The sequence below is a fragment of the Macrotis lagotis genome, chromosome 5 (genome assembly GCF_037893015.1).
Source record: "Macrotis lagotis isolate mMagLag1 chromosome 5, bilby.v1.9.chrom.fasta, whole genome shotgun sequence".
Classification (NCBI taxonomy): Eukaryota; Metazoa; Chordata; class Mammalia; order Peramelemorphia; family Peramelidae; genus Macrotis; species Macrotis lagotis.
The window spans coordinates 222,798,359-222,818,869 of record NC_133662.1 but is presented as its reverse complement, the minus strand read 5'-3'; the positions used below and the strand labels follow the sequence as shown (position 1 = coordinate 222,818,869).

Genomic DNA, 20,511 nt, shown 5'->3' with positions numbered 1-20,511 from the left:
TCAAAATCCTGGTTATCACTGACTTTTTTCCCCTTACCATCTATATTTAATAGCCAGTCATCAAGTGTCCATGATTGCTTCAACATGTCTCATAAATGTTCTTCCTACTGTTACCATCCAAGATCAGACTCTCAGGATGTCAACTACTCAAATATATTCCTAATCAATCTCTCCAGCTCCAGTTTCTATCCCTATTTATTCTATGAACCAACCAGAATAATTAGGGTGACAAAATGGAAAGGGCACTGGACCTGTAATCAGAGGAACTGTGGCAAATAAACGAGCCAACAAGAATTTATTGAGCACTTACTATATTTCAAGCATTGTGGAATATCAGCAAATACAAAGGGAATATAAATGTGTAAAAACAAAAATAAAACATTGCCTGCTCTCAGAGAGCTCTTAGACTAATAATGAGGAGAAATTCCCCTAAAGTTCAAATCCCTTTAACAGGTGTAACCATGAACATTTCATGTCCACACTATGTCTCTATAAGACAAAAAAGTTGAATCAGATAGAATCCCGTTCAGATTCCCTATTATGGAACCAGGATCCTCATCTTTCCCCAAATGCATTTTAACATGCCATTCCCTTCTCAAGAAAACCTAATGCTGTTTCACTATCTACTGAATAAAGTCCACACTCCTTACTCTGGTATTTAAGACTTTCTACCATTTAACCTCAATTTCTCTTTGTAGCCCTGTCTCCTTTGATTTCACTGTACTTTTGCCCCATCTTTATCTTCCCAACCTTCACACTTATTCATATAATTTCATATATGGAATATGATCTCCCTACTCCTCTCTACCTACCTAAATCCTAACCAATGCATACAAGTCCAGTTCAGATCTCATCTCCTTCCAAAAGCCTTCACTAGCTAAACTGATCTTTCATTATTACAAACTCTTATAATATGTATTGCTTTCATTAATCATTTAATATTTTTCATATGATTATATATTGAGAGTCAAGTGTCCTTGCATATCAACCTCATAGGATTTAAATCTAACTGCAAAATGTTATAAAGAAGGTGAGTAGGTTAGAAGCAGCATCACTTCATAACACAGTGAGAAGTAAAAAAGTCGTTTACAGAGAATCTGGTGGATAACAAATTAAACCAGATCAACACAAGTGTCTAAGGATGAAAGTAGGACAACAAAAGATGAAAATCAAAAATGATCTGTCAAAATGTCAATAGGAAGATAATTTTCTATAAATAGAAAATAGAACACTGGACACTAAATCAAAGAGCCTGGCAAGTCGTGTGATAAACAAGAATACAGACTAAAGAAATATTTATAATATCTAACCATTGCATCATAGAACCAAATATAAACAAGCCCTTCAAAATTTGAAATCAGCAATTCTACTACCACCAAGCAATTTTCCCTGCTGGATTACACATCTTCAGTATTTTTAATTGAAATTAGGAATTTTGACTTCCCTAAACTATCCTCTAGTCACCCTCGTTTGAATGTGCTACAATTCATCAAGATCCTTTCTAAAATAACATATTCTGAATTATACTACTCAAGAAGTGATATGACCACAAAAAAGTATAACAGAACCTTGCTCTAAATCAGAAGTTCTAAGTCCAGGGTCTATAAACTTCCAAATATATGCAGATTTGGATAATTATATTTCAAAATAATTGGTATCTTTTATAATCCTATGTATTTTATTTTATGCTTTAAAAACATTATTCTAAGAAGTAGATTATAGATTTCACCAGACTACCAAGGGATCCATGACACAAACAAGATTAAGAACTTCTGCTTAGTGACCCTATTTCCATTAATATAGCCTAAGACAGTATTGAGACAGTATATCAAAGGGACAGAGAGTTAACCTAGGATTCAAGAAGTACTGGGAAAATCACTTTCTGTACCAGGAGTTAATGAAACCACAGGTTAAGACCCACCCCCCCCCCCCAAAAAAGAGCAAATTCGTTTTTTGGGCTTCCATACTATATAAAGGTCCTGACTAGAGGCAGCTAGGACTACTGGGCTTGAAGTCAGGATCAAAACCCATCTCAGGAACTTCTTTCTTATATGCCCTTAGGTAAGTCTCAGCTATTTTCAACTTCTTTTTCAGTAAAATGGAGATATTTGTAGTACCCACTTTCTTTGCAGAATTCAATATAAAGATCAAATGCGATAGCAAATACGAAGTATTCTGTAAACCTTTGGGATCAGACCATATGAACTACTAATAGCAGAGCCTATTTCCTACATCAATTAATAAAGATTAATTATTCCTTGCTTGTAAAACATGATTTCTGGGACACTATAAGAAGAGGTTAAATGCTAACTGCACTGCAGTGAAAGACTAACTAAGGGGCAGCTGGGTGGTACAGTGGATAGAGCCCAGCCCTGGAGTCAGGAGGACTCCTAACTCCAGGAGGACCCCTGACTCCAGGAGGACCTGAGTTTAAATTCGACCTCAGACACTTAATAATTGCCTAGCTATATGACTTTGGGCAAGTCACTAAACATGACTGCCTAAAAAAAATAAAACTAAAAGAAAAAGGAAAAGAAAAAGGAGGGGGAAAGTCATTCAACAGAAAGACTATGCCTTGACAGTATTTAGGGATGGGGGAAAGGGAGCAATGAAACACACAAATTTAGAGGAAAAAAATCACCATGCTAAGAAAAAATGAAACAATCATAGATGTTAAAGCAGGGAGGACAGCACCACAGAAACCAAAGAAGGAAACAATTTTAAGAAGGAGGCAGTAGTCTTTAATGTCAAATATTGCAGAGATGTGAGGAAAGATGCTCACTGAAAAAAACAATGGACTTTGCCAAGCTGGAGGGTCTTGGCAACTTTCAAGAGAGCAGGTTCTATAAAACAGTAGAACTAACACTACAAGTTTTTTAAGTTTTAAAAAATAAAAGTAATAAGTATAACTATTATTTAAATTTTATCAGTTACTTAGAAAGAACAGGGGAAAAAAGGATTGGTTAGCTGGATTGGTTAAAGAAAGGCTAGAAGGATTCTCAGTTATTGGATATATCTGGCCAGCTACATTCACACTAACTACTTTCCATGGTCAGTACTTCCATTTCACTCCCAAGTGACCATATTCATCTTCATTCATTGGCAAAAAAAAAGTATGCACTCTTCTTAGATTAAATTAGTCCCTAAGCCCTACACCTCTCTCACATAAATATGCCTTTTTTTTATTCTGAACAATCACTGAGGAAGACTCTAAGTTAATAGCTCATGTCATGTTGTGACAAGGAAAGGGAAAGAAGGAAAAAAAAGAGGAAAAAAAATTGATTTAAGCATGGGAAGAATGAAGGGGGAAAGGTTTTAAAATGACAATTTACAAAGCAAAAAATGCTCCTTTCCTACAGTCTAAAATATGTGTAATCAATATAATCTACCACCTATACTAAGCCCTTTATAGGAATCTATTTCTATTCATATTATTTGTAAAAATAATTACTATCTAACCCAATGATTAAGTATCTATTATTTGGCAGACACCAGAATTTTATACAAGTGACAGAAAAAAAATATTAAAAAGCAATATAAAAATACCATAAAATATATTCTTGTAGCTATTTTCATCCCCTAAAACATTCAAAGAATTAGTTCAGTAATTCAAGCAAAAAAACAAAGTGGTAATAAGAATAACAAGACTTATCAGGAAAAACAGAGTTTGTGAATAAAATAAAATTTAAGAGTCAAAGTTTTATATCCCTAATAGCAAGAAAAAGGGTTGTGTCTAGTATTCATTACCAGTTGACATAATAGCTCATACTTAGTTTACAAAGAGTTTTTTTTTCATAACAATCCTGTGGGGTGAGAATAAATATTATTAAGCTTATTTTACAAATGAGAAAAAAATTAAGGATCAGAAAAGTTAAGCAACTTTTACATGGATACACGTTTTTTATTACTTATTGTTTAGCCAAAGTTTAAATTCAGGTTTTCAGATTATACAACTAGTATCCTTCTACTCTGTCATACTAAATTCCTAGGATGTTATACAAAACTACCTGAAATAGAAGTCTGTGGGTTTTTTCAAAGTTGCTTTAAAAAGATCAGTAATCCTATTATATACTTACCACACTGAAATCAAGATTGTGGTCAATCCATTCTTGCCCTTCTTTGAATTCATCATGGAGTCCCATGATATAAAGAGTATCCAAAGCATCTACTATAGTAGCACCCATTTTTGAACTTCCTAGAGTTAAGAAAATAAATTTCACAGTCAGTATTCTCTTCATTAAAATCGATTTTTTATAAAAGAAAAATTATATAAAAATTAAATCTGGCAGAGTATCCATCTTAAAAGCATAAGGAAAGATAGGCATCCACATCATTATTTCACGAATAAGGATTTTAATTAATTCTCTTGATTCAAGTTTGAGCAATTCATCTCACACAACCAAGAAAGTAGAATTTCAAAATCTGTTGTTGCTGATGTTATTTTTAAGGGAAAGAGGCAGAGAAAAGAAGATTTAGAAAAAGTTCAAATTTCTTATAATACTTAATGGGAAAATATCAATGTTAATAAAAAAAATTCACAGTGTCTTAGGGACTCTTGATAACAAAGAATGAAAGCATAGTTCACAATTTTTCAGTTCAGTTTCAATTCCCAATTTTAAAGGACTTTACAATTTACAGAGCATTTTCCTTACAACAACCTTGTACAATCCTTAAGTAGTACAAATGTTATTATTCCAATTTTTCAGATGATTACTTCAATAGAGATTGCTAATATTGAATAAAGGAATTCTAATATGGTTAGAGGAATAACTAAAATTAAACTAAGTATCCAATTTGGCAATTAACATAAAGATGACATTGTACTTTAAGAAAAATCTGATACAAAAAGAAATTATCACTAAAAAATTAGAATTCAGGAAAATGATAATAGTGAGTTTCTTTCCTCCAGCGCATTTATGATTTACAAATTACTATATAATATCAAAAGTTTATGTCAGTCATTATGATGGAGGTACTTGGAATCAAAGTCAAATGAAAAGTCAACCAATTAAAGCAAAATCGTATATGAAAAATATCTGTTACCTTCCATGTGAAGCTTTTCATGACCCTCTCCCAGTTTACCATTTCCTTTTCCCAAAAATTATCTGGCATCTACTTTGTACATATTTATCATTATACATATTGTCTCACCTCACTAAACAGCAAACTACAAGTCATAACCAACTTCTTAATAAATACTTGGCAAGTGACTGCTTAAGTTAGCAGAAAAATGATTCAATTGGAAAAAAGTCAATGATGTTTCATTAGCCATATTATCTAATCAGAAGTAAATCAGAAATCTTTAGGAAAACAATATGGTGGTCATAACAGTAGGTGGCACTGTAAGTTAAAATTAATATTCATGTTTCCTTGACCCTTTTCCCTCAAGTTAAAAACCTGTTTAAAAACCTCACAAAGTTCACTCAATTTAAATCTAATAACATAATGAGCAACTGAATCTTAACAGAGAAAAATTATCAGATTATCTTCAAAATTTCTGCTTCAATATTTAATAATTTTGACACTCATCCAACAAACATTTATTAAGTGGTGACTATGTATTAAGGACTGGGGAATACGAAGAAAGGTAAAAACATGGCCCCAGATGTGGAAACTTGTTTTGCATGTAATTGGAGGAGGGGGGTAGGAGGGGGAGGGAAACAGGTCCAGGTTGTCCAGAGGTTCACATTATAATGGAGGCGGCAACATGCAAACCAGCACTGATTACTATTTTCTACCAGGGCCTGGGAAATCATGGGAGAGAAGCAACATGCAGACATTCCCATCTTCTATCTTTCTTATAACAAAACCAATTTCTATCAGACAAGTGGAGCATTTCCCTAAACTCCTTCCTCAGTGAACAGACAAGTGATAAGACAGCAGAGCAGCTCCCCCCCCCCCCCCACAAAAAATGTTACCAGGAATGGTCAGGGGCGAGGAAGCACAGACGAAGGGGGCACAGATTCTGGCTGATTGTATGTAGCCAGACTCGGATAAGTTGGAGATTCTTCTGAATTCTTTAATTTCCCATCCAGCTAGAAAATAGTTGCATGATTTCAGCCAAATGATCCCCCCTGCAGTACAAGCTCTCCCAGACTCCTTCCACCCTGGATAAATGCTACAGAAAAAGAGAGGGCTCAGAATCACTAATCAGATGTGAGCTCCATTCCTGACCATGGGTCGTGATAAAACTGGAAGAACTGGGGGAACTAGTCCAGAGGAATGACTCAGATATTCCATTTCTTAACTCATCACTTTACTAGGAGAGGCAAGCAATGAAAGCAGGATAATAGTGAAAAATCGCAGGACTGCAGAGGACGACGGCACAGCAGGTGGAACGTTCATGCCATCCTCGGATGCATGAAAAGAGGCACTGTACCTGGACTGTACCAGGGAGGCAACAGCTCCACTGTACTGGACCCTTATCGAAAAACATCTGGACCACTGGGCTCAATTCTGGAAAGTACTGACTAGCTCCAATAAATCCAGATGGCCACCATTAGGACAGCAAGGGAACTTTAGACTCTGCCTCTGCCTTATGTGGAACAGTTGAAGTAACTAAAAATGTTTATCCTAGATAAGGGACTTGGTGGGAGGCATGGTGAGAGAATGAGAAAATCAACTATAAAGAAATACTGTCATAAGGAAAACTTATTCTGGTTAGCCTCAAAAAACAAATTAAATTCAAAAGGTGGAAAGGCAGAATCATAACATTACTTTTAAATTTAAATTGAATATTTTCTTTTTTTGCCACTTTCATGTAAAACCAATTTTTAACATTCATTTAAAAAATTTTTGAGCTCTAAATTCTATCTCTCCCTTCTCTCCTCATCCTACTTCTAAGGCAAGCAATTGATATGCTATAACCATGCAACATGCAAAACATTTCCATTAGTCTTGTTGTGAAAGAAAACAAAGAATCCCCCCACCCCATCAAAAAAAAAGAAAAAAAAACAATCCTCAACATAAAATTATAAGGAAGATTCCTAGCAATCAGAGGTATCAAACTGCAGAATGGACAGCTTGGGACAGAGACTTAGCTGTAAATGAGGAAAGATAAACACTTGTACAGGATGCTACAAAAAGAATTTAAAGTATACTTTGGACCAGATGGTTTTTGAAGTTCCTGCCAATTCTGAAACTGTCTCAATTAATGAACTGGCTTCTCTTTTGGCAATACCTTTTCTATTTCTGTGTATATGACAACTTCTGTGAAAGTCACCAGCTTTCTAAACTATAAAATCAAAGACTTAGATTAGATGACTTCCTAAGAATTTCATCCTTCTTAAAGTAAATTTATTTCAGAAGCTCTTTAATTCTAGTGCAATTCAGGAAAGTAGCAAATGATCAGTAGTATATTTCAATACCAGTCATGTTCTCGTCTATATTCTTCCTTGTACTCACATCTTTTTTTATTTTGTTTAATAAATTAGTATTAACTTCATCTTTCAACAAATATTAACAAAGTAATTTCTAATATTTCATTGCAAAAAGTACAAATTTCAGTTACATTCTTGATGAAGCAGGATTTTGTGGGATATCTTTGGCCACTTAATCATATTTATGACATTTTTTTTATGTTCCAAACAACTAACAAATACTATTACATCATCTATTGAAGACTTAGTTTGACTATGGAGAAGAGGTCCTGAACTGTGTCCCCCCATCCTCAAAAAGTACTTACAAATCCTTCCATTCTCACAACTATAAGGTTCGATGGTCCTTCTGTGTTTTATGGCTAATCTCCTTGAAACTGCACTTCATTAGGTTGCCTCCAATTTTCCTATTACTTTCTTCTTAAATCCTTATAATCTGGCTTCCAACCTCACCAATTCCACCTGAACCTCACATCCATCTCTTTGTGAACCTATGATCTCTTAATTGCCACATCCATTGTCCTTTTCTCAATCTTCATTCTCCTTGACCTCTCAACAACCTCTGACACTGTTGAGCACCCTCTCACCCTTTCCTTTTATATTTTCGTCTCAAGATTTTCAAGACACCATTCCTTTTGGTTCTTCTCATACCTATTTATTACTCTTCAGCTTTCTCTGTAGGATCATTATCCAGATGACACCCTCATCCAGATCCCATTTGGCTCTCATCTCTTTTCCCTCTATTCTCTTTAAGTGATAATTTGATTAAGCTCCCATGGATATATTTACCACCTCTATGTTAATGATTCTCCAATCCATCTACTGTACCATAACCTTGGCTATGCCAAAGATCTTGTACACTAGAGGATGTTTAAAGGACTGGTAAAGTTCTTTTTAATTCTATAAAATTCCATGACTCGGGTGAGGAAACTCTATTAATATAGGTCAGCACTTTCTCTGCAGCTTAAGAGTTTGAGAGTTGTCTCTCACACTAAAAGGTTACATGATGTGCCTAGAGGACACAGCCAGCTTGTGTCAGACAGAAAGCATTTACAAAGTGCCCACTGGAGAAAAGAAGAATTGGTTGGTTTGATTCTTGTCCTTCATTATTGAAGAAGACCAAAATAACATTACTATGTTTGAGACAATTTATAGTGTGCCCAACTGTGACTGATCAGACGAGTATGGAATGTTCTGCCACAGATTGGGCACAACAGTCCATGGGAACTGTTACAAATATCACATTTCCTTTAAGATACCTCCTTTCTGCCTTCCTCATAGAGTAAAGCTCTCTCACTGCTGAGGGCATGCAGCCTATGCCAGTGTCTCCCATGCTGCACAGTCAATTCTAAAGTTCTTCAATGAGACCTTCAGGGTGTCCTGGTACCCCTTCTTCTGACCTCCCATTAGCACTTGCCCTATGTGACTTCTCTATAAAAGTCTTTTTGGCAAGCCTAGGTTTGGCATTTGAACAGCCATTGTAGCTATGCTCTCTTTAGTAACACTTGACTACTTGGCAGTTTAGCTCAAGAAAGTGTCTGATCTCTTCTGCCAATTGATCTTCAGAATCCTCCTAAAGCAATTTAAATGGAAGCAATTCCATTTCCTGACATGGCACTCACTGGTAGACTGTGCAGGTTTCACAGGCATACAGCAATGAGGTCAGCACCACAGCTCTATAGTTTCAGTCACATCATGACCCCTTTGGGATTTACTTGGCAGAGACTGGAATATTTGGCATTCTTTTCTCCAGTCCATTTTATAGATCAGGAGAGGGAACCAAATGGAGTTGAGTGAGTTGCCCAGCATCACATAGCTAAGAAGTATCTGAGGTCGGATTTGAATTCAGAAAAATCATTCTTCTTGACTCTGGGCCCAAACCATAAAGTAATTTTATTAAATATCAACATGACCTTTACACTCTCCCAACTCAAAAAAAAACTCAGTAGGGCCTCTTAACTTTTAAGATCAGATAGTTATTTCAATGGCTTTTAGAGCTCTTCAGTTCCAGAGCCAACCTAACCCTTTCTAGCCTTATTACACATGTTCCCTCCAAACACTCTATAGTTGCCCCTATTGCTCGTGAAATCTGACCCTTTATCCCTAGTTGCTGTTAGCCCAGGATAAGTCTAACAACTACAGTATTATGTTTCTTTCCTTCCTTCCTATGTCTTTGCACATTTGGAACAGTCAGAAAACTGAACTAGTTTCACACAAGACTTGGCAGCTATCATGACAAAGACAAGAGAGCTTGTAATGATATCCCAAAAGACAAATGACTAAGAATTACAACCAAGAATAATTTAACTAGCTAAATTGAGTATAATCATGCAGAAAGGGATTTAATGGGAGAAATAGAGGTGCTCCAAATATTTCTGAAGAAAAGATCAAAGATGCTGAAGAGAATATCTGGAATGGAAATACCAAAGTTAAGAAAAACCAAGAAAAGTAGATACACTGGAGTAACTGAAACTAGTATTGGCATTCTAATAAGGGGAGAAGAAACCAGTATCCCCTTGAAAATCTTAATGGTTTCAAAAATCACAGAGAGAAATAGGATAGAAGCTTAAGTGGTATTTGGGAAGAGATAAGAGAAAACAATATAGAAAGAGGGAGCAACAGAACTTACTATTTCACATAATCAGGGTATACAAGAAAAATACAACAAATGAGAAGGAAAGAGTAGAGGAAGCAAGTGTCTCAGCAACATTCTATTCATCTCAACTAGACGTGGAAGGGTTTAAAATACACAAAGAATTTAATGAAAGGAAAAAACCATCAAACTCAACAGGAAAAAAGAAGATCAGAAAAAAGGAGAGTGGTTTAGAGGAAGAGTAAAAAAAGTAAGAAATCAGACATTTAAAAAAAACCCTCGAACTGTGCATCTTAGAGGAAACTTGGAGGAAGTGAGAACCTGCAGGTCCTGGGAATATCCCTGAAAAGAGATGCAAAAAACCCTCAAAAGCTTGGGATAGTATGTCCTCCACCCTGGAAGCAGAGTTCTACCTTAACAAAGAACTAAAATCAAGTCACAGGTTGGGGAAATGAACAAACAGAAGGAAAAAAAATCCTACCAGAGAAGAGGTTATCAGAATGAATCAGAAAGTAGAATGATGCAACAGTATTTAAAAAAAAAAAAAAACCACACCGGGGGGGGGGGGGGGGGGTTCCAGAAAGTTAAAATAAAAAAACTGGAGCAAAATCTATTATGCATGAGGTGAAACTTTTTTTTAAAAAAAACCAGTTGTAGCAATCAATCACAGATCAAGAAAAGCAAAAACAAATGGTAAAATGATAAAAAAAAAAGAAACAACATTATGCTTAATATGAGTGGAGAAAATAACAAAACAATGAATCCATTTCAGACCTAGACAAACGTAAAAACAGAAACAACTCCCATTCTATTTGTACAATAACATGTAAACAATTATATATGTACAAACTATGTAAATTATTCCAAAAGTCTTAATGCAGTTTTAATAATTAAAAACTTTAATAGGTTAAAACCATAATAAGTCTTTGGGGACATCTGATATACTAGAGGAGAGAGGGGTAGAAGAGACCCTCTACAGAAACAGGTTTGAGCCGAGTCTGTTGGGGCAGTGAAAAGGAATGGAGTGGACAGGACTGCAAATTGTAAGAAGACAAGAAATAGAGCATGAAGAAAATTTGTCAAGAGTTCTAAATGACAAACAAAGCAGATTTCATCCTATGCTGGATGTAAAAGAGTTTTGAGCATTGGGGCTGATTTATCAGATTTGCACTATAAAAAAGATATTTTGGCAAATGATTTATGGATGAATTGGAGAGGGGAGAGATCTGAAGCAAAAAGAACATCCAAAACATACTGCATTTGTTCAAGGGTAGGACCATGAGAACATGTACCATGACAATAGAAAGAAGGGGAGCAGCTGTGTAGGGCACCTCTACAAAATTTGGCCTTGGAGTAAGGCATGAAAAAGCTTCACAAACGATGTAGGAAAGGCATACATATTAAACAGTCTTTACTGACCACACTGCAATTATTTTTAAAAGCTTCTTTAGCCGCTGAAAAAAGGATATAAATTTGAATACTAAATAACAGTTCTAAAGATTTGAATAGAAGAACAAAACATGGAAAACAACAGATATTTTCATCAATAAAAATGACTATTACAATGTAACAACATACCAAAACTGGTTGGATGAGGCCTAAAAAGTCCTTAGGTAAAAATTTACACCTCTAATCTCTTTCATTATCAAAAAAAGGGGGGGGTGCAGATAAATGATAAAAGATTAGTTTTAAACAACAATCTGGAAACTAACAAATTTTTAAAACCTAAACACAAAATAGCCAATTATAAAAATCCAGGTGAACAAGAGGATTAAAGATACAGGAAAACCAGTGTTTTGGTTTCACAAATTAAAAATAATACAGATAGTTAAAAAAGAAAGAAAATCAACTGAAACTATTTTGTGTAATGGTATGCTATAAAAAAATAACTAAGGGGAAATACTTATAAAATCTAAAATATTCAGACTAATAAAGGGAAATAAGGTTTTATCTAACAAAAAATGAAAATTAACAAAGCCATAAATGAATTTCCAAAAGAAAAAAAATCTCCAGAATCAGATGGATTTACCAATGAATTCTATCAAAATTTTAAAGAACAATTTCAAAAACATATGAACTATTTACAATAAGAAATCTTTTATATACTATACTTTTAAGTCTCTTGCATGATATAATCAGAGGAAAAGGAAAAGGAAATAAAAGATATAAGAAAACTGTTAGCAGAGATGGTTAGGTCAAATGAGAATTTTTTAAAGATAGAGAAGAAATTTGGTATATTTAAAAGTCACAAGAAAGGACACTGAAATTTAATGGGAGATGAGATACAACATCAATTTCTGATACAAGTACAAATGAGATGTTGATAGAATGTGAACTAATCCAACCATTCTGGAAAGCAATATGGAACTAAGGCACAAAGGGCAATAAAACTGATCATACCCTTTGACCCAACAAACCAATATCAGATAGCTTACATCTAAAAGAAATCATAAAAAAAAATGGGAAAAGTCCCACATCTTCCAAATTATTATTTATAGCAGTTCTTTTTGTAGTGACAAAGAATCAGAAATTGAGGGGATGCCAATCAACTGGGAAATAGTTGGACAAATTATGGTATATGAATGTGATGAGAGAATGGTCGGACTTAGAGAAGAATGGAAAGAATTACACAAACTGACGCTGAGCAAAGGGAATGAACCAAGAGAACGTTGTATACATTAACAACAAAATAGCTAATTAAGTATATTGGATGCTGCTCCTCTCAATTGTTCAGAAAGTTAGGACAATCCTGTAGATTGTTATGGACAAAACCATCCACATCCAGAGGAAAAAATGACAAAAAAAACCCCCACAGAATCTGAATGGATATTATGTATGTTCACTTTTTTAAAAAAACTTCTCTTATGCTTTTTCTTCCTATCCCATAATTTTCTTTCTTTTTCCTTGATCCTAATTCCTCATACACAAAAATACTAATATGTTGGGGCGGCTAGGTGGCATAGTGGATAAAGCACCAGCCCTGTAGTCAGCAGTACCTGGGTTCAAATTCGGTCTCAGACACTTAATAATTACCTAGCTGTGTGGCCTTGGGCAAGCCACTTAACCCCATTTGCCTTGCAAAAACATAAAAAAAAAAAAACTAATATGTGAGCATGTTGAACATGGGTATACATGACAACTTTTACCAAGTTATTTGTCACTGGGGCAAGGAAGGAGAGTGGTGGGAAAATATGTAATATGAATATGCATGTAGATTGCATGTAGATTAATGTTGCAAGACTTTCATGACATGTAGTTGGAAAAATAAAAATAAATACAAAAATGTGAACTACTCATCTTAAGAAATATAATAAAAATGCATATTGCCGTCAAAAATAAAACACTATGGAGAACCACAGAAAAACAACTAAAAATCTAACAATCAAATTAATAAATCAGAAGTTGCAGCATGTAAAATAAATTCACACAAATTGCCAGCATTCCTGTATATTACCAATTCCAAGAGGAAAAAAAGATAAAGAGAAATTTCATTTAAAATAATTACAAAATGTACAAACACTTGGGAATCTGCCTCCCAAGAAACATACCAAGAGCTATATAAACAGTTACAAAACCCTCTCCACATAATAAAGACATATATAAAGACCTGGAAAATATTAACCGTTTATGGGAAGACCAAATCAATACAGTAAAAATGAAATACTGTCTAAATTAATTTATATATTCAGCATCATAACAATCAAATTAAGAAGGAAATACTTTATAAAGTTAGAAAAAATAATTTTAAAACCTCATTTGGAGAGCAAAAAGGTTAAGAATATCATGAGAATTGTTGAAAAAAGTGAAAAGGCAGGGGTCTAGGAGTATTAAATCTCAAACTATACTACAATGCCACAATCATCCAACAGTTAGGTATTGGCTAAGATACAGAGCAGGTGATCAATGAAATAGATTAAGTATATAATATATAGAAACAAACAAGCTTCTATAATGTTAGATAAAATTTTTTTTATGTTTGTTAAGTCTAAAACTTGTTATTAGTGAAGCAAAAGAATGCACTATTTAACAAAATACTTTAGAAAAACTATCTGGAAGAAACCACTTATAGACCAATAAAGTCTATAAATGGTGTGGGCAAAGACCACATGGGATAGAATTTAGAAACAAAGGGTGACATCAAAAACAACATAGAAAAACATGGAATAAACGATCTATTAGATACATGGATAAGGATTTATGACAAAAGCAAGAGAAACATTCACAGAAACTAAAAAAGAAAATTGACTTTGTTGTTAATGTTGTTCAGTCATTTTTAAGTGATCTTCAACTCTTTGTGACCCTATTTTCAAAGCAAAAATACTGGAATGGTTTGCCATCACCTTCTCTAGTTCATTTTACAGATGATGCAACTGAGGCAGTGTTAAGTGACTTGCCCAGGATCATGAAGTTAGCAAATATCTGAGATCAAACTGAACTCTTTAAGAAAATTCTTCTTGATTCCAGGCCCAGCACTCTATCTACTGTTACCTAGCTGCCTGCAAATTTTGAATATATAAAAATTTTAAAGTTCAAAATCATCCTGATTTTGAGGTTCATTCTCCATCCAATGTCATACAGGCATTACAAAATTAGTTGAGAAAACTAGATTTGTGTGTGTGTGTGTGTGTGTGTGTGTGTGTGTGAAAGATAAAAAGATAGTTTTCTAGGCAATACAATGTTTAAGTTTAAAATAACATGGATAATTGCCATGGGAATCCAAAGCAGTTTAAAGCAGCTTCAAGAAAGAAAAATCAACTTGAACTGACTTTGAAGAGTTAATAAGATGTGACTAAGTTATAAGGAAAGGGAAACATTTCAGATTAAGTGGGATACAATAGCATGGTATAGTCAGAAAATGTTAAAGAAATCACTGTAGTTGAGAGAGGATTCATGATGTTTCTACCTATAAAATAAAGTTGAAAATGTAGTCTGACACACTTTTGTTTTATTTTTAAAATACACTAAATATGCAGGACTATTTTACCCAGAAAGTAATAGGAAGGTTTTTGAGCAAGAGAAAATATAAATATAAAATATAAATATAAAAATATAAAAAAAAGAAACAGCATTTTAGGGGAAATTAATCTAGAAGTGGTTTGCAAACATGATGAGACAGAAAGGATTTACAAAAGTCCATGATGCTTTTATATGATAATTACAGTGCAATCTATGCTCCATATGGAACTTACAACTAATATAACACACCGCTAAAAGTAGAAATAAAAAGTAATTAGAATCTATATTTTATTATACTTTTGTATACCTTTAAAGAACTAACATTTCCATGGATAACTAACAGATGCTCAAATCTGGGCTCAGATTATAGAAGTAACATTTCATTCAAGATTCTGAGGCAGTGAAGAATGTTTACCCTCTGTGGATAGCTTTTAGCTAACATGAAAGAGCTGTCCCTTAATGAGGATCTTTTTCAAGACCCTTGCTTTCTCCTCCAAACATTAATAATAAAATCAGTCAACACAAAAATATTACAATGTAAAGAAAATCTTAAGAATATACTAATTATGTATCAGATAGCTAAACTACAAGTACATTGCTTTAAATTACTCAATTCAGTCTATAAAGATACCAAGAACAACAAAAAATTCATATTATCAATTCTAGTTACTTTTAAACTCCAATCCACACTCCACTCCTTTGATCACTTTTGAAACCCTTTACATTCAGACTATGCCATCCATCCTAGTTTACCCTATCATTGTCCCAGAAGTAACTTCTCTTATCTTTTAGGGAAAGAGTCCCTAAAAAGCTTTTCTTACTTTTTTTTTTTTTGGCCCTTGGAAGCCACACTAAAACTTTATTATTCTTATTATGCTCAAAATTTATATCCTCTCCTACCCAATTTCTGAATTCAGTATCTTTCACTGCATCCTGTAATCCCCATCCTAAATTCCCACAATCTCCTTAGAGAGTTGCCTATTGAGGTATCATACACAAATGTGTATGCATATGTGAATAAACATACACATATACATATATTCACATATATGTATTGTTGTGAGTTTGGATGTGTACCAAAAACAAACACATCAACAACCTCACAACGTTCTGATTAACCAATATTTGAAGTTCTAAAAGTCTATGATTTGAGGAGGATGTTTTATCCTAATCATCACAAAATATACGTTTAAGGAAAAGCTATATTTAGAGAGCCCAGTCCCAGAATTCACAAGAGTTTCAAGGAATCTCTAAGGAAAGTCCCAGGATTGGCCCTGAATGGTCACTGCTAAAGGGAAATGGGTATTTTCATTATAACAGGACTGCAAAGAGGACTAAAGGTTTCAGTAGAGACTTCGTTTGGTCCATACTGATTTATGTTATAACATAGTCCTGTCCCAGACATGATTCCATCTGCTCCTCAGAGCAATCTTGAAGGGCAATAGAAGTTTCTAAGGGGTCGTATATACTGACAAAAGTCACATCCCTAGTAAATGTCAGAGCCAAGAATAGAACTTGGATCTTCTTACACCAATATCCCAAAACCCTGAGCACACCTGAACTTCCATGGGATTGTGAGCTACAAAGTCAAATAAGAAAGGGTAGAAGCTACAGATGAGTGAAATGAACTGAAACCATCAGGAATTTGACTTATTACATTCAACTCAACTGTTAAGTGCTAGTGATACAAAGACAAATCTCCCCCGACCTCAACTTTCCCTTCAAAGTTAACAAGAGAACTTCTCAGAAGAGCCTAGAATTGCCTCATGCATCAGTTCTCTTAACATTTCCCACATCAAAAGCTGTTCCAAGATTTCCAGGACCTATTAAAATACTAAAGACTAAGACAATGCCAAGTATCAACCTCTTAGGCTGCCTTCTATTACAAGAGAAAAATGAGGCAGAAATTTTAGCAACTGTAACTCAACAAATAACCTCTCTCCCTCAATTTAGGACATTTTCTTACATATTGTACATGATGCTTATAAGTACAGTAATTTTGAACTACAGAAACCTAAAGTGAATATCTAACGTTTCAAGTACTTTATGGCTAAGATGACACTAATTTTTAAGGATCTAGGTTAAAAAGTGAAATAAGACAATATGACAAAATCAACTTACCAAATATATTAGTGGAATGTCCTTTCATAGCAATGGGTTTGAGTTCATTGTGCCCCCAGCCATATTTCCTATAATTACTCCAGGCATGTTTCATCATCTGAAGAGACAAAAATTTGAATACATTACCCTGGATATCCACCACACATTTTTTCCTAAAAACCTGAAGTTTTATTCCTATTTCTTTATTATTTTCCTTAATTTATATTTCTTATTTCCTTTTTATTCTATCACAATGTCAGCACTTAAAAGTAGGATACTAAAACAAAACTCCCATAAGTCAAAATTGTTCATCATTGAAAAAAAGAATTTTTATACAATCCATTTTTGAAGTATGCCAATTAAAAGATAAACCCTCACATTGAACTAGTCCTGATTCACTCAGGCTATATATCTTAATATCTAAACTCCATAATAGTACTCCAATTATTTATAACTTATTTATAAAGCAAACTTGATTATAATAAAATGTTATGTTTCATATGAAGATGGGTGATATAAGTCTGACATCAAGAAAACATAAACTACAAATTATTTTTCCAGTATTTGTTTGGATTTATTTTGGTGTCTCTAGATTCACTTTCCTACTTCTGCAGACTTATTTCACACTGTTCTGCTTCATAAATTCTACCCTCCAGCCAAAAATGACTATTCTCTGACTCCCAAGATGACTCACCCTGTCTTTTCTTCAAACTTTTGTCCACACAGCTTCCCATGCCTGGACTCTACCCCTCCCCTCCCTCATTCTGCCCATTCACCTCCATTAAAACCACTCAAATTCCAATGACTCTGTTAGTCTTTTTTGATATTTTTCTCCCCCCGAGAAATAACCATATCTCCCCATTCACCTTAGGATACCTCCCCCTAAGACTTGTATCATTTCAAAATACTGTGTAAATACATATGTTTGATCTTATGTCTTGTCCTTCCATTCAAATGAGAGTTCTAAGAGGACTAAAACCTTCTCTTTTCTAAACTGTGTATATATTTTCCAAGCCTTAGCATAGCTATCCAAAGAATAAGGGATTAATAAATATTTGAGGTAGAACTAGCTATCATATCCACTTCTACATTTTCCACTACCAATTCAATGCAGAATAATTCTAAAGTTTTATCTCAATCTTATTGTTTCTATAAAGCTCTGGGTCAATATCCCCAACTATTTGCTATGTATTTCTTCTTGCACTTCAATATTTCTATGACTCAATAATCTCATCAGCATTAGTTCGCTCACCAAACAAGCAAACCACAAACCATGTATGACTTCTCCCATGCAACTTATACTGTAAAGGGAAAAATATAAATGAATCACAAACCCTGATACAGAGACACAATATGGTACCAGTATCTACAAAGGATACTCTCTCTATCAAAAGTAGCTGAGTGGAGTGGCTAAGTGGCACAGTGGATAGAGCACCGGCCCTGAAGTCAGGAGTACCTGAGTTCAAATCCGGCCTCAGACACTTAATAATGACCTAGCTGTGTGGCCTTGAGCAAGCCACTTAACCCCATTGCTTTGCAAAAACCTAAAAAAAAAAAAAGTAGCTGAGCAACAAATAAATTCTTGATTTGCCTTAATGATAATTTCATTCTATATAAATGCCATAGAATCATCAATAGTATTATTCTACAATTCATTATGCCTCCCCCCAAAAAACCCAAAATACTAGTTGTTACAATAAAAAAGATAAGAACTTTGAGATAAAATGATCACTTAATCTTAAAATAAAGATGAGAGAAAAAAAGGCAAAACTTCACAACCTGAAGAGATACAGATATCAAAAACTTTACAAAAGACAAGTTCATGACTTTAAACCTGGAGTACAGAACCCTTAAAGAGGGTTAAGAATTTAGAATTTTGCATCTAAACAATGTGAAAAAAATTATTCAGAGAAATAAACAAGAAATGATGAGATGAATCTATAGGAAATTAACAAAAATCTGTTTCTTCTAAAAGGAAATTAAGGATGCAGGAAGGGCAGGTAACCATTACTTCAAACAGGAATGATATTTTCTTTGTATTTACTTTTGAGAATTATTTTTAAACATTTTGAGCTTTAAATTTCTCCTTCCTTTTGGTCTCTCCAACCCCCCACTGAGAAAGCAAACACTATATCAAATAGACATGCTGTCATACAAAACATATTTCCATTAGCAATGCTGCCTGGAAGGGGGTGGAAAAGAGGAAGAAAAGAAAGAAAATACTTCAATCTACACTTAAGAGATCATCAGTGCTCTCAGTAAATGGTCTTTTTCGTCAAGAGAATTTTTCTTTGTTAGGATTTTGCAAGGCAAATGGGGTTAAGCACACAGCTAGGTGATTATTAAGTGTCTGAGGCTGGATTTGAACTCAAGTACTCCTGACTTCAGGGCCGGTGCTCTACCCACTGCACCACCTCGCTGCTCCTTAGATCATTTTTGATCAGAGTTAGCTAAATCTTTCACAGCCATTCTGGACAGACTTTAGTGTGTTGAAGGGAATAACCTGGACAAAGGGATTGGAATGAGGTAGTAAAGGACTGAATCTAAGAACCAAGGAGATCACTTTTTTGAGCAAGGAATTTATGATTAACAAAGTCAGGCCTGTACTTTAAGAATATCAATTTGGCAGTAGCAGACATAATCAAAGATAGTATGATGAGAATTTAGGAAGTGACCAAGACAAAAGAGTATCCAAAAAGGAAGCATCAGCACCAGTGTCAAATGTTGTAAAGAATTCAAGGAATGTAGAAATTCAGAAAAACTAATCAGATTTGACAATTAAGCCATCACTGAGTACTCCTTTTCATGAAGGAGGTAAGAAGTCAAATTACAATGAAAGGCCAGGAAATAGAGTCAATGAGATCAGAAAGCTTTTTATATGAGTTTGGCTGTGTGACAAAAAAGAGAATTAGGTAAGATCTAGAGGCCTCTAGGCAGCTGGGAAGAAGTCAATATATAGGGAATGAATGAAAATTTGTGAAAAAGAAAATGATTACATGGTCAATCTAGTATTAAAAAAACAGGAGAGGCTAAATAAATATATATTAGATATATTAGATATTATATATTATAATATTACAATTATAATATTCTATTATATACATATTATTAAATATATATATATATTTATATTTATATATATGGAGGCATGGGAGAGAGAGGGGAGAGTTAGCCTTGGCAGAGAGAAGGCCCCCCCTCTTCATCATATATTCACCCAGAGTAAAGGAAAATAAAATGGGGGATGATGTCAAGAAGTTTGGGGATGTAGCAAAAGAGTCTCGTTTTTCAGAGCAAGTTTGGGACAAATAGCCTCTATTTTCTCAGAAACAATAAGAGTCTTTGCTAAGATGTAGGTTAGAAAGAGAGGTGAGGAAGACTTGAGGACAGGATGTTTAAATGAATTATTTAAGTAGTTTAACTCCATCTGGGGTAGATGGAGTTATAGAAAGACTATCTTTGCAGTTAGGGCCCAACTGAGATTAAATA

General features: G+C 34.3%; 1 protein-coding gene across 2 annotated transcripts in view; it reads right to left on the bottom strand.

Moving 5' to 3' along the window:
• Window positions 1–20,511, bottom strand: part of MAN1A2 (mannosidase alpha class 1A member 2) — a 202,123-nt gene that overhangs the window by 100,198 nt on the left and 81,414 nt on the right. For both annotated transcript variants that reach the window (XM_074188551.1, XM_074188552.1), the window contains exons 3-4: window positions 17,047–17,143; window positions 4,077–4,195 (exon numbers count right to left, since the gene is read on the bottom strand). In XM_074188551.1, coding sequence (XP_074044652.1) covers window positions 4,077–4,195; window positions 17,047–17,143 — 216 coding nt within the window. The remainder of the gene's footprint in view (window positions 1–4,076; window positions 4,196–17,046; window positions 17,144–20,511) is intronic.